Below are 14,106 nucleotides of genomic sequence, written 5' to 3' on the forward strand. Positions count from 1 at the left end.
TAGTGCATTTCTGTTCACTGCTTTGAAGTGAAAGGAAAATTGATACTCACAGAAAATATTTGCTGGACTTGCTCAGAAGAAATGGTAAAAGACCATCAGGATTATCCCTCAGAAGATTTTGCAAGCTCCAAAACCAAACCTGAATACTGATAAGCGAGACACGCTGATTCAAGAGAAAGGTCTCTTGCAGCCTAAGAATTGTTAGGAAACGTTACTATCATTTATATGGTCTTAGCAGCGCTCTCTACAAATCCTTTGTAATTATGGACCATGTTGATTTGCCGGCGGATCAATTTCAAAAGCTTAGAATATAGATATAGCTGTTCTACATTTCAATTCGCCTATTGTAGCAACAGGTCTCCGGCGGATGCCATCTCACTGGCCTGGAACACCTGGACAGTAAAGATGCATACATCAGGGTACTATTTATCGACTACAGTTTGGCGTTTAATACCATCATCCCCTCAAAACGAATCAGCAAACTCCAAGACCTGGGGCTCCAGACCACAATCAATGAGGATTTGTAAGATTATCTCCTCCAGAATCTCCCTCAGTGCTGGACCGCTACAGAGTTGCATTCTTAGCCCCCAGCTCAACTCGCTTTACACCTTGACTGTGTGGCGCAGAACAACAACACCTACAAATTTGCTGAAGATGCCACGATAGTGGATTGTATAAAAAGGGGCGAGGAGTCAGCAAACGGGAGGAAGATTGAAAACTTGGCCGAATGGTGCACCAACCGTGCACTCAATGTCACCAAAACCAAGGAGCTGATTGTTGACTTCAGGAAGGGAAAACTTTGCTTCGACATCAGCAGCCCTGGACACCAATCCCCCTGAGCGGAAAGCCCTGCAAATGGTTGTGGACGCATCCCAGGATACCCAGGCAAAACACTCCCCACCATCGTGAACATCTACAAAGAATGCTGCTGTCAGAGAGCAGCAGCAATCGACTAAGATCCATATTACCCAGCACGCAGTCTGTTCTCACTGCTACCATCAGGAAAGAAGTATAGATGCCACAAGTCTCACACCACCAGGTTCAGGAACAGATACTACCCCTCCAACATCAGACTCCTCAATGACAAACTCAATCAGAGACTCATTTAAGGACTTCTTTTACACTGTAGTTTTTTTTTTCTGTTTTGTGCAGTCATTTTGCTTACATTTCTTCGTGTGTACATATCTTCTTGAGTGCAGATTTTTTTTGCACTACCAGGAAAAGTAATCTCAAGGTTGTATGTGATTTCATGTATGTACTCTGACGATACATCTGAAATACCTCGGCATGTGAACTTGAAACTGCTGGCCATCACATTCCTAGACAATCTCGAAAATTAATTCTTAAAACAAAACCTTGAAGGCAAATGTGGATTGTAATGGTAATCATAAAAGAAAGCGTAACGACTGTCAGAACTTGGCATTGGAAACAAAATTTGCTCAGTCAGGAACTTTCCATTCCTTAGAAAGTAAATGTGACGAATCACACTAAGTATGCATCTTGATTTCTTTGCACTAAATCTCATTGTTATTTTGTTTTTGGGAATGCGTTCAATAATCCAGCATATCTTTTACTTCAAGAGTTATGACAAGCTTGATCTTAAAAAGTTTGTTGCATACAATGTTGAATATATTTTTAAGAAAATCATTATTTTTGCTGCTTATTGTCCGTGTCGCCACAGAACGCCACATGTTTAAATCTCTGATTTTCAAACGCAAGCCGTTAACAAGTCCTTTTTGCTTGATGAGTTAATTTGCCATGTCATTTCGGACTAGCAGGTGGATGAGTAATTTGAGACACTCAATTAAGCAGATGTTTTATTGAACATTTCACAAATTAAAATGCAGTAAATGCTTGATTTACAAAAGAGATGCACTCCTGGAAATCATTTTGTTAAGAAAAATTTCAGAAACTCATAAATATTGGTGAAGTGCATTGGCTTATTTCAGTACCGTGTGTTATTTGCAGAGTGATGCACTGTTCATTATAGCAGAATTCAGTTTCAGCGATTGAAGGCACATACCCCAAGGACTTGCTAATGTTAGTGGGAGAAATTGTAAATTGAAATTAAAGTGTTGTTTAAATCAAGAAATGATTGCAATCTCTAATTAATTTTATAATTGCGCCTCAACTGGTTGGTATGTACTTGACTGACATACCTTGGTAAAGATGGTTGAGCAGTTGTTGTCATTTAAGCTTTCATCCCTACACTAAAACTTTAATTGTTAATTGTGGATTCCTGCCCTCAACACCTTTGCTCAGGTTGAAGAGCCCTGTGGCCATCCCTGCATCCTTCATTGTATTGTTTATTCTGGTTTTCCATTTATCAGTGGTTCTCAACCTTTTTCTTTCCATTCACATACCACTTTAAGTAATCCCTATGCTATAGATGCTCTGTGATTAGTAAGGGATTGCTTAAAGTGGTATGTGGGTGGAAAGAAAAAGTTTGAAAACCACTGTTTTAATCGTACCTAATTGATTCGTTATGTACCCGATTTCATAACTCTGAAGGAAAGGGCCAATGACAATTTTTCACAAGCAAAATATTTCAGTAACAATTGGGTCTACAGCAGTGATTCTCAACCTTCCCTTCCCACTAATCCCTTACTAATCACAGAGCACCAATGGCATAGGGATTACTTAAAGTGATATTGAGTGGAAAGAAAAAGGTTGAGAACCACTCTGCAAAAGCTTTTAGTAACATAGCTTTTTCAAACAAAATCATCACCCCTTCTTTGCTTTCTGTTTAATTGCTTTCCTTTGTAAACGTTCTATGATTAAATATCAAGAATAAACAAAATATTTATAATTGTTGATGGTGTCAGCTATTCAAAGTAATTGCCTTCAGTTTTTTCTTGTTCAAAGAGGGAAACTAATTCCTCCAATCCCTTCCCCTCCCTATCTGTCAAAGGCTGGTCCAAAAATCTAATTTAGAATTAAAATTTTAAGAGATTGCTCATGGAACACTATAACATCATTTCAGCATTTTAAAAATAATTTGCAAATACCTTAATTTCAAAATTATGCTTGATTCATAATAATATGGCCAGGGACATATTGGTGGATGTCTTCCCCTACATAAATTCTGTCATCAAATCAATACATTCTTTACAATGTGTAGATGCCACTGATGTTTCTTCTCAAACCATGCACTCGTGAAATGTTTGAGAGGCTTCAACACAGGGCAGTCCATCAGTGACCAGTGGTGGCCGAATCCTAGACTGTGGTCCTTCCCCACAAAGTTGTCTTCTGAACCATATTTTAAAGCTGATATTCGACTTGGAAATTTAATGGAATGTTAATAAGATAATGAATATTAGAGTCACAAAATCAAATGAACAACTTCCCACTTAAATCCATTCCGTTTTCCTATATCTGAAAAGCAGAATACTTGTATCAGCGGTTAAACAACAAAGAACAACAGCAGGCTTTTTGAGCATGAAATAATGTTTAACACGTACCAAAAAAAACAACTTTACCTCTGCTTTCAAAATAAGATAAATGCAGCATCAAACACTAGAAATTCTCCTGACGGCTTTTTCAAATGTTTCCTCCAGTGTCATCTGCCTCATTAACAATGGTTTTTGTCTTAAAAGTTTCTCTTTGATTTTATACACTGACATGATTTCTTGTTCGCTTATGAATGAATGCACACTGGTCTAGTCCTTCAATAAGTCGATGACACATTTTCACCATGTTGTCTTTCGGCACTTTTTTGTAGTGGCAACTAAGTTGTCTTCATTGCACTCACCTTAATTCAGAATGAAATTTTTCAAGGGCAAAATTGAAATCCCAGAAATAAACTGAAAATTGTTTAAAATCAACCTTGTTGCAAAAATTATTTAAGAAATGTGCAATCTGTAAATAAAGGCATATTATGCATGTTAGAACATTTGTTTAGTGATATTTATATGCTGTTTTTAAAAAGTTCAACATTTCATGCAACAAATTGTAATATGTTTATAATTTCTTAAGCTGAGTATAGCATCTAAATTCCTAAAACAATTTCTTATTCCCCTGGATAAGAATGCAAAATACAACCTGTGGAGAAGTAGAAGATTGTTGACACAGTTTCTGGCTTCCCTCATGAACTGCACATATTTATGCTCCCAAAGTTGCTGTCAGTTTGATGCAATAGCTGCAAATGTTGACAGTTGTGTTATCTGGAGAAATTGCTGGTCTTTCCTACTGTAATCTATGACAGTATGCTTTACTCCAAGCACTGTGTAATATTTCATGTCTGCAAGGTAGGTCAATAGTTTCTATACCAGATAAGTCAATTAGGAACGAGAGTAAGCAAAGACATCACTTTGTCTTAACAATCATGTGCTCAAATTATGCAAATGTTTATGTGTTCTTATCCTTTGCCAAGAATGCCCAAAACATAATTATATACTGAAATAACTTTTTAAAATTTCTGTTACAGGATATTTAACAATAATACCCAAAGCCATTGATTGTTAATTTAGAGAACATCTACACTAAACTTGCAAGTAATATATTATTTCTCGTGCTTTAACTGAAAAATCATTTATGTTTTATAAAGTCTTGGCATTTTTCTCCATCTCTTTATTTCATTTTTTTTCTCCTCTCAACTTGTCCTGATGAATAAAATAAAAGGAAAGCAGTTGACCTGCAATTAAATTCATATGAACAGTATGTATTGTGGCATATTATTTTGACTTATCAAAACTTTTTCAGATATAAGCTATTATTCTGGATTTGGAACCATCAGATCCCTTAGTAGAATTCTTGAATAGTAAACAAGGAAAACATTGTTTTCCATGATGACTTTTTAAAATTTTGACGTACATCACGGTAACACTCTTCTGGCCCACGAGCCCATAGTACTCAAATACACTAATTGACCGACAAACTCCATATGATTTTTGCAGTGTGTGAGAAAACTGGAGTACCCAGAGGAAACCCACACAGACAGAGGGAGAATGTACTACCTCCATTATAAACTTCACTTAATTCGAACCTGAATCACTTGTGCCGTAATAGATTTGCACTAACCACCACGCGAAACAAGCTGCCCTAATAGTGAGTGGGACTCTGAGTATGCTTTTTCATTTACAGTTCTTTTGGTTTTGATTTCATTTTCCATTTGAATTGATACAAATGATTGATTCATAACAAAGCAGGTCTCTTAACTAATGGGGCAGACTGCATTGCTATCGCACAGTTTAATTGGACAGTCAGGTGTCACACCTACCAAAGCCTTGGATCTGATTTCAAATGCTTATGAGTTGGTTAATCTCAGGGCAAATAATGGAGCATAATAATTTGCCACAGTCACCTTTTCCTTATCAGAGTAACTTGAGCAGTGCCAACGGTATTCTATAATTTTAATGATGCAGCCTGGTAGAAGGCCCTTCACCTGTACCTTTGGGGGGTGGTGGGGTGGATGGGAGGAAACCAGAGCCCTCAGAGAAAACCACACGGGTCATGAGGAGAAGGTACAAACTCCTTACAGACAGTGTACAAGGAGCCTGGATCACTGGCGCAGTAATAGCATTGCTCTAACCACTACGCTGACCTTGCCGCCCCGTGAGCTGCTCAAGATGAAGAACTTGGAAAGATTCATTGAAGTCAAGAAGGGTACAGTTCCAGAAAGTTACCAGCTACCGTGAAACCGACGCATGATATTTGGAAGAGAGTTAAATATTTTCACGGGAGGAAATAAATGTTTAATTTCCTTCCATTGTCAGCAGCTAAGTTTCTCATGATGTTTGCCAGACCAAAATATATGCTATCAATGTTGCAATCAATCATAGTTATGAATAACAGAACAAAAAGGTAAAGTTTGTGTTGGAGCAAAGGAAATACAATGAAACCTCTTTAGAACGCGATTCGTTAATCCACAGAATCGCTTATAGCGCGGGTGTCTGTGGACACTAAGCATTGATTTTAGGGCCCAGGCTAACAGTGGCTAACAGCCACAAACTCAAAAATGGATTCTTGTGACTCACTTACAAGATGTGTATGTTAATATGTGGAGTTTAAAGGTCTTAAAGATCTTATTGAAGGTTTGAGTCTCAGTATTCTGTTTTCCTGCTTCCTGAATCATGACGTATATGCATCTGTTCCGCGACTCGGCTGTAACGCGGTATGAAATCTTGGATCCCAACTACAGTGTTCTAACGAGGTTTTACTGTACCAATCTTTGTTAATTCTGCATAGTTGTACCTTCACTAGTATAGATCTTTAGCAACACCAGCTCACAAGTTTCAAACGTGGAACCAAATGAGTTTGAATGATGTGGGAACTTGCCAGAGCGATGCTCAAATTTACTTGAGGACATTTTGTTCTCCTTGGCTACCTGGTTCACAACTCCAATTTGAAAACACAGCAATACAATAAAATCAGATGCTGTGTTGTTAATTAAGATGCACTGCAGTGCAATAAAGTTAAACCATCAAATTGCTTAAATATTCCTTTCATCTGCATTGCACCTCCGCTCGATTTAGATTTTGTACTGAAGGCAATACATTTCACAGTGCAAGTCATTGCAAAAGTTACATTCTTTCATATCTCATGCAAATTAAGGAAAGAAATCCATATTTAACTGCCAAAATGCTGGCTCTCACAGCTGAAAGATATTTTGCTTCAGCTTTGGCTGTGCGATAGAGCAGAAAAAAAAAGGTGGTGCTGCCGGAGCAGACCTGCGGAGAGTGAGGAGAGGAAACGCAGCCCTCCACCGCAGGGTTCGATCACCCAGTCCAATTACTGGCAGCTCTGTACAGGCTTTAAAAGGTGTGTTAAAGGAGCTGACAGTGGTTTATTTTAAAATAATGCGATCGCGGCGCCTACGCCAAAGATGGCGGTGCTTATGCTCAGCAGTGGCCTCGAGGGGTAGCAGACTCCAGGGAATACAGAGATCTGGCGCAGGGTATCAGAAAACAGGGAGATCACCTGCATTTGAGAAGGAGACCCTACGGGACAGTGACCATCGTGGTGGGCCATTGGGGCTCTGAGGCTGAAGAACACACAGGCGGTGAGCTGTTGGTGACTTGAGGAGAGGAACCCACGTAGACTGGGGTGCTGGAAACTGCAATTAAAACACACACACCAGGTTGTGGACTACCTCGAGACTGGTTAATGGGGTGCCAGGTATCGGAAATGGGATGCGAGAGGGTGCCGAGGGCACTGAAGGCTTCCTGATCGTATTGGAGGTTTGGATCTGGAGCTTGACTTGCCGATGATTTGGACTGTGTAGTTGCAGAGGCTGCAGGAGCGCTGGAGGCAAGTCCATGGACACTCAGTCACTCAAGGGGACCTCTTTTGTTTCTCTTTCTCTAACTGTAGGGGGCTCCAGGCAGTTTCTGCTGATGGCGAATCATTGTCTGCCCTACAGCAGACTAAAGTCAATTTTGTGTAATATTACATCTGTTTCCATGACAATAAAAGAATCTTGAATCGTGAAAGAGGGAATTGATCTGATATTTTGAAGTGCAAAGCTCTTGCAAAGCTTGATTTTCATTGCTCTTAATTATAAAAGGCTAAATTTTAATGAAAACAAGGAATTTTAAATGGTTGGAGAATAGCTATTCAAGTGTTGTAATTGCATGCATCACACTTTCACCATTTTGTGATGTGCTTCATGATGCAAGCTTATTTTTCATTCATGTCTTGAAAATGAAGTGTCTTTTGGGACTGACCATTTAAAATTATGTTTGTTATTTAGCTGGATCATGAACTTTGCCACAACTTTGAAATTTGCACATTTGTTGTACCCCTTTCTTCAAAATTTGTATCTCAGCAACATCGTGCGTGAGTTTATATTTGGCAAAAGATTAACACAAAAGAAAATTACGACTAGAGTATATCTTCAGGTACTTCAAGCCTGCCCTCCATTTACTATAATCATGACTGACCAATGGTAACTTAAACTTTTCCATTTCTCAAGACTCTTCTATTTCTCAGTCTGTCAAATATTTATCCACCTCCTGTTTAAATACTTATAATGATCTAACTGTTATCACTGTGCCAGGGAAAAAAATTCACTACACTCTGAGAGACCAAACTTCTACTTCAGTTTTAAATGACCAGTCCTTCAACTTGTCCCTATATTCAAGACGAGAGAAAATATGGCAACATCTGTTCTGTCAAACCCACTTAAGTTATTATTCTCATTCTTATAAAAGTGAAAAAATACAAACCCTTTTTTTGTCTCACATGGTAACTTGGTAAATCTTTCTAATACCTCCTGTGCCATTATCTTTTGTTTTTAGGTGATGGCACCAAAACTGCACATAATGTTAAGGTTAGGCTTCATCAACAATCTGGATAATTTCAATGAACCTCCCTATTTTTGAATGCTAACTTCTTTAAACGAAAGCCAAAATGCTGTTTCCCTCTGAACTGCTTGTTGGATCTATCTGCTAACTGTTCATGATTCATGTACAAGAATATCCAGATCCTTTTGTACTTCACTCACTTTTATTCCCTCTGTTTTAGAGAATAATCTGCTCTTGCCAAAGTGGATGGCCTCGTATCTTCCCAGATTAATTCAATTTGCCATTCTTTTGCCCATTCACTCAATCTAAATCCCAGTTCAGAATCATAATGTCCTTATCACAGCATGCCCTTCCATCAATTTTCATATTATTGCCACCCTGAAACCTTACATTCTGTTCCTGCCTCCAGATTACTCATGTATCCAGTGAACAATTGGGGGTCAAGAATTGATCTTTGCTGCATACCTCTAGTTATCTCCTTCCAGTCTGTAAAGGATCAACATTTCAGCTCAGCTTTTCTATAAGACAGCCAGTTTTCAATCCAGTTTCACATTTCTTCTGATACCATTGCTTTTAACGTGTGTACTGTGTTTTTATGTTGCATTTTACCATATGCCTTTAGGAAATGTAATCACACCATATCTACAGGTTCCTCTCAAACAATTCTCCTTGTTATATTCTCAAAGAATTCAAGCAAATTTGTCAAATATGATGCAACTTTCAGAAAATCATGTTGACTAGGATTAATTATATTCAACTTTATAAATCATTAGCTTTTCCTATGATTATTTATTTCAGTATCTGCCAATATTCACTTTAAATCAACTGGCCTACTGTTCTCTGCCATCTCCCTTTCTCCTTTTTTGAATAAGCAAGTCACATTTTCTGTTTTCTGATCTACTGGTACCCTTCTGAAGTTCAGCAAGTTATTAAAAATTTCAACAAATGGGTTCATAATTTTCTGCAGTGATTTACCATAAAACTCCAGCATAGAGGGTATCAGGTCTGGGTGACTTGTCTACATTTAGTCTCCTAGGTTTTTGTGGCACACAACTGCCCGTCAGTACAAATCAAAAGGTGTAAATATTTGTATTTATTCATGTCTTTGAGCCTGGTTGAACTGCCCCTGTGATGTAAAAGAATGAGACTATAATTGAGAGACTTGTGGAGTTGTTGCAGAAGTATGTATTGTGTAGTTCACGTAATTGTCTTGTCTTTACAGATACTGTTGACAGACTACTTAGATGTGAAGAACACTCGAACTGCCTCTGAACCTTCTTCTCAGCTCAGTTATGCCAGCTCTGGGAGTGACTTTGCAGCATTCTTTGCCAAAAAGAAACCTCTGAGACCCAAGATCTCCCTTTTTAAGTAAGAATCATATAGTTTAACTTTTACTGTGGAATTTAGAAGTAAAATGATTATTGGTTGGATAAATTTAGTATCAAATAAAATAAATTATTTGACTTTCCTTCAGTGTATATAAGTATGAAATTTGGAGCAGGATTAGAATGTGCAATCTGGCAAAATTATCATTTTTTAAAATCTCATCCCTTGATTCTATTTCTTTACATGCACGAGTCACATAAACCAGTTCTGAGCAGTGTCCCTGAATACCGCAGAAGAGCCTGTAAGCCAAAAAGCATCCCCATATAACTGGAAAGTATTTTGGAAAACAGAATATGTGAACTTCCAAGTAAATGGGCTTGCAGGAATAAAGAAATTAAAATGTGATTCATGCAATCCTGCTTCATGAACTTGCGCATTTGTAACCTTGTTTTGACAGTGACCTAATCAAGATTTGGAACATTTTCAAATTCATCACTTCAACTGTCATGATGCTCAATTCGTGGTTGCATATTATTACTGGAAATAATTACTTAAAATTATAAATGCTGCCCCAGGAATTTGTTGTTTTGGACTGTGCATAAGAAGGAAAGGGAAAAGTGTATTTTGTTTAAAAACACAGGCAGAGATGTGGAATAACAACGTACTGTGTATCTAAATGTTATGCAAATATTTTTTTGGGCTGCACAGATGGAAGTTTAGAGCAATTTTCATCTCAATGGCATCACCTTATTGACTTAAGATACTGATATCCCAGAGTTACGGGCCCAACTCAACCATGGCAACCAAGGAGCCTTCCTGAGATGGTCCTATATATCTTCTATATCTTGACTACCTGTGACACCCCACTTTCAATGAACTATATACTTGTCATCCTAGGTCTCATTATTGTACTACAATCACCAGGGCCTTGTCATTTGCTGTGCAAGTCCTGCCCTGTTTTAATTTCTCAAAATGCATCACATTACATTTGTCTGAATTAACTTCCATCTCCCATTCCTTTGCCCATCTTGCTTGTTGATCGAGATCAGTGGATTTCAAACTTTTTCTTTCCACTTACATACCACTTTAAGTAATCCCTGGGCCATAGGTGCTCTGTGATTCGTATGGGATTATTTAAAGCGGTATGTGAGTGGAAAGAAAAAGTTTGAAAGCCACTGTTTTCATCGTACCTAATTGACCTGCTTATGCGCACGGTTTTATAACTCCAAACAAAATGGGCCAATGACAATTTTTCTCAAGCAAAATATTTTAGTTGCAATTGGGTCTAGAGCAGTGGTTCTCAACCTTTTTCTCCCACTAACATACCACCTTCAGTAATGCCTTACTTATCACAGAACACTTATGGCATAAGGATTACTGAAGGTGGTATGTGAGTGGAAAGAAAATGGTTAAAAACCACTGATCTATATGTTATTGTGACATTAGACAGTCTTCTCTGTCCAGTACAAACTTACTAATTATGGCACCAACATTCTCATCTAAATTGTTAATGTATATGATGAAAGTCAGGGACTCAGCACCAATCCCTGCGGTACACCTCTCATCACAGGCCTCCAGTCTGAAAAACAACCCTGGACTTCTGACTCTTTTTCAGCAAGCCAGTTGTATCCAATTAGCTACCATATCTTCTTGACCAGTCAACTTTGTTGAAAGCCTTTTGAAAGTACATGCAAACAATGTCTACTGCCCTGCCCTCATCATTCTTCTTGGTCACCTCTTCAAAAACTGAATTAAATTAATGGGACACAAACCCATGCTAACTATTCCTATATCATCCTCCTATACTGTTATGTCAATTTGCATCTTAGAATAATTGAAGTATTATTTTAATCCAGTCCAAATAATTTAGGGATTTTAGTGTGGCCAAGACAGTAATGATTTGTGTCATGAATTTCTGTCTTTCCACTTTCCACTTAATTCTGCCTCTTGTATGTTGAGGCAATGAATTGGTTCAGTTGAACAATTATGTATGAGCAGTAAAGCATCTGAGCTTAAAATACAGAACTCTTCAGAGTGTTAATACTTGATCCAGGGTTGATAATTATTGTCTTCACATAAAATAGTACATATGCATTGAAATTTAACCAAACGGAGGCTACTTGCAAAATAATTTACAACTGAATTCAGTATATGAAATTAATTCCAGTACGGAAAGAGACAAAAAATATAAAAGATAGATAATAAATATTCATTGTTATAGTGAGTGCAAGAAAAATAGTTATTTGAAGCATAACATTTTGTTTATCAATAAAATAATGAGAAAGGCAGAATGGAGAATGATTCCAGCGTCTCCATCCATTAACTCTTCATGTTAGAAAGCATTGTCATTCATCCAATGATTTTTTTCACTAATTTCTTTTTGAATTAGATAAATTATAAGCAGAATGCATTTCAACCTTCCATATCTTTGACTAACAGAGTATATTAGATTAACAAATTCCAAAATGAACTGTGAAAATTCCAAAATCAACAGGTAGAAGTGTTAATTTACCCTTTTGTTTAAAAAAAAATGGCCTCCACATTTGACAAGTACAAGAGGTTGTTAGAATGTGTGTAGAACAGTAAGTTTTATCTGGATTGATGCACAAATTATCTCACAAGAAGCTTGATGTAGGATTAGTATTTTAGATTAATTTTCTATCAGCATGGGATGAATAAAGATTGGATATTGTAATTAATTAGAATTATTACAAGGGAACAATGCATAAAATGTTTTAGATGGGACCCTTGAGTTATAAAGCAGCGGGTAATTATTGAGCTGATGCTTAAAATAATTTTGAAAACTTCTCAGAGCTCGTATATAATGATAATGAATTATGATTATCAATACAAGCAATGTGGTCATTTTCAGATAAGGAATGGAATTTTCAAGAATGCAAGTAACTTTTTTGAGGTGCTAAAAATCTACATCTTTTGTCTTCTTACCATACTATTATGCCACAGGAGAAATAATAATTTAAAATAAAATTCCTCAAATTTAAATTGAAACTAGGAACATTGGAACTGCATAACATGTTAAGATCCAAAGCAATGGAAGCAGATTAACAGAATAGTCAATCCCCCTGGTATCCGGCACTCACTCTTTCAATGCCTAACTGATACACCTGCATTAAGAATAAACAGTTTAAAAGAAAAAATACTATACTGTATTTACACTGGACAAATTTCACTTTTGTGAATAAACTGTATATATCTTAAAGCATTTTTACTTTATTTTCAGTCACATTCCTTGAAAATATTTTACATCACTGCATCTGCAGGTTCCTCCCCCTCCACAGTGCCGTCCAAAAAACGAACAATAACATTATAGATCATTAAACCCCTGTCCCACAAGTTTACAGATGAAGCCTTACTAATATACTTAATAATAACTAATAAAGATAAAGACTCTTACTAAGCAGGGATAGAGAGACACTTTAAGAAAGTCACCCCAATGGCATGCAGCATCAACCAGCTCTTCCATCCTAGGCGACACCATTTTATTCAAACACAACTTTATTCAAACAGCTGCTATGCTATGAGCAAAACATAACCAAGGTACTCCTCTGGCTGAATATTTGCACCCACTTCACCGAAAGTTTATGTATTACCTCAGAGAACATATACTTTTACAATTTTATTTAAATTTTAATTTATTCTTATTTATTTCAAATTTATTTATTTCATTTTTTTGTTCTAATGGTTCCTTGTATTCAAGGTAACGGGTTTTAGTGAATTGCAGGTCCTCAATTCATTTTATTTTTAATTTTTAAATATTTTTAAAATTTAAATTTAGCGATACAGCATGGTAAAGACCCTTCCAGCCCACGAGCCCTTGCCACCCAAATACACCCATGTGCCAATCAACCTACGAATCCCATACCTCTGGAATGTGGGAAGAAACCAAAGCACCCAAGGAAAACTCATGCAGACACATGTATGAACTCCTCACAGACAGTGCCAGATCTGAACCCAGGTCACTGTCATTGTAATAGCTTTGTGCTAATGACCACAAACTGTGCTGCTCTAACATAAGAAGCTAGAAATACTGAGCAACTCAAGTGGCATTTGAGGAGAGAGAAATGGAATTAACATGAGACCGACGTCCTGGATTATATCATTTTTAACAGGTTTCAATCAGAACCAAAAGAAACAAAGTATGTCTGCAATGAGTTGAAAGGGAGGAGAGATATTAGCTAACAAAAATGCAGAATGTGCAAAACTGAAATAACTGGTAAATGAACACAAAAATAAACCATTCAAATTCATTCGTTTCACGAGGTATATGTCTTGAAGGGGAACATTGTAGAGAAATAAAAATGACATATTTTTCCAAACGGTTTACCCATTTGCAGGTTTGAATCATCATCACATGCTATCAGTATGAGTGCATACCTGCGTGAACAGAGACGTGAACTGTACAGCAAAAGTGGAGAGCTACAAGGTAAATTAAATGAATTAGACCTTTTCTCCTTGATGCAAACAGAACTGTGGACCAAAAGGAGAGATATTCAAAGGTTGTAAGCTAATATCTTTA

General features: G+C 37.2%; 1 protein-coding gene across 6 annotated transcripts in view; it reads left to right on the top strand.

The window, feature by feature from the left end:
- The window catches only part of exoc4 (exocyst complex component 4), a 325,936-nt gene that overhangs the window by 31,430 nt on the left and 280,400 nt on the right, over positions 1 to 14,106 (top strand). For all 6 annotated transcript variants that reach the window (XM_069907799.1, XM_069907801.1, XM_069907802.1 and 3 more), the window contains exons 7-8: positions 9,466 to 9,611; positions 13,925 to 14,013. In XM_069907799.1, coding sequence (XP_069763900.1) covers positions 9,466 to 9,611; positions 13,925 to 14,013 — 235 coding nt within the window. The remainder of the gene's footprint in view (positions 1 to 9,465; positions 9,612 to 13,924; positions 14,014 to 14,106) is intronic.

Source organism: Narcine bancroftii, chromosome 13 (genome assembly GCF_036971445.1).
Source record: "Narcine bancroftii isolate sNarBan1 chromosome 13, sNarBan1.hap1, whole genome shotgun sequence".
In the NCBI taxonomy this organism is placed as follows: Eukaryota; Metazoa; Chordata; class Chondrichthyes; order Torpediniformes; family Narcinidae; genus Narcine; species Narcine bancroftii.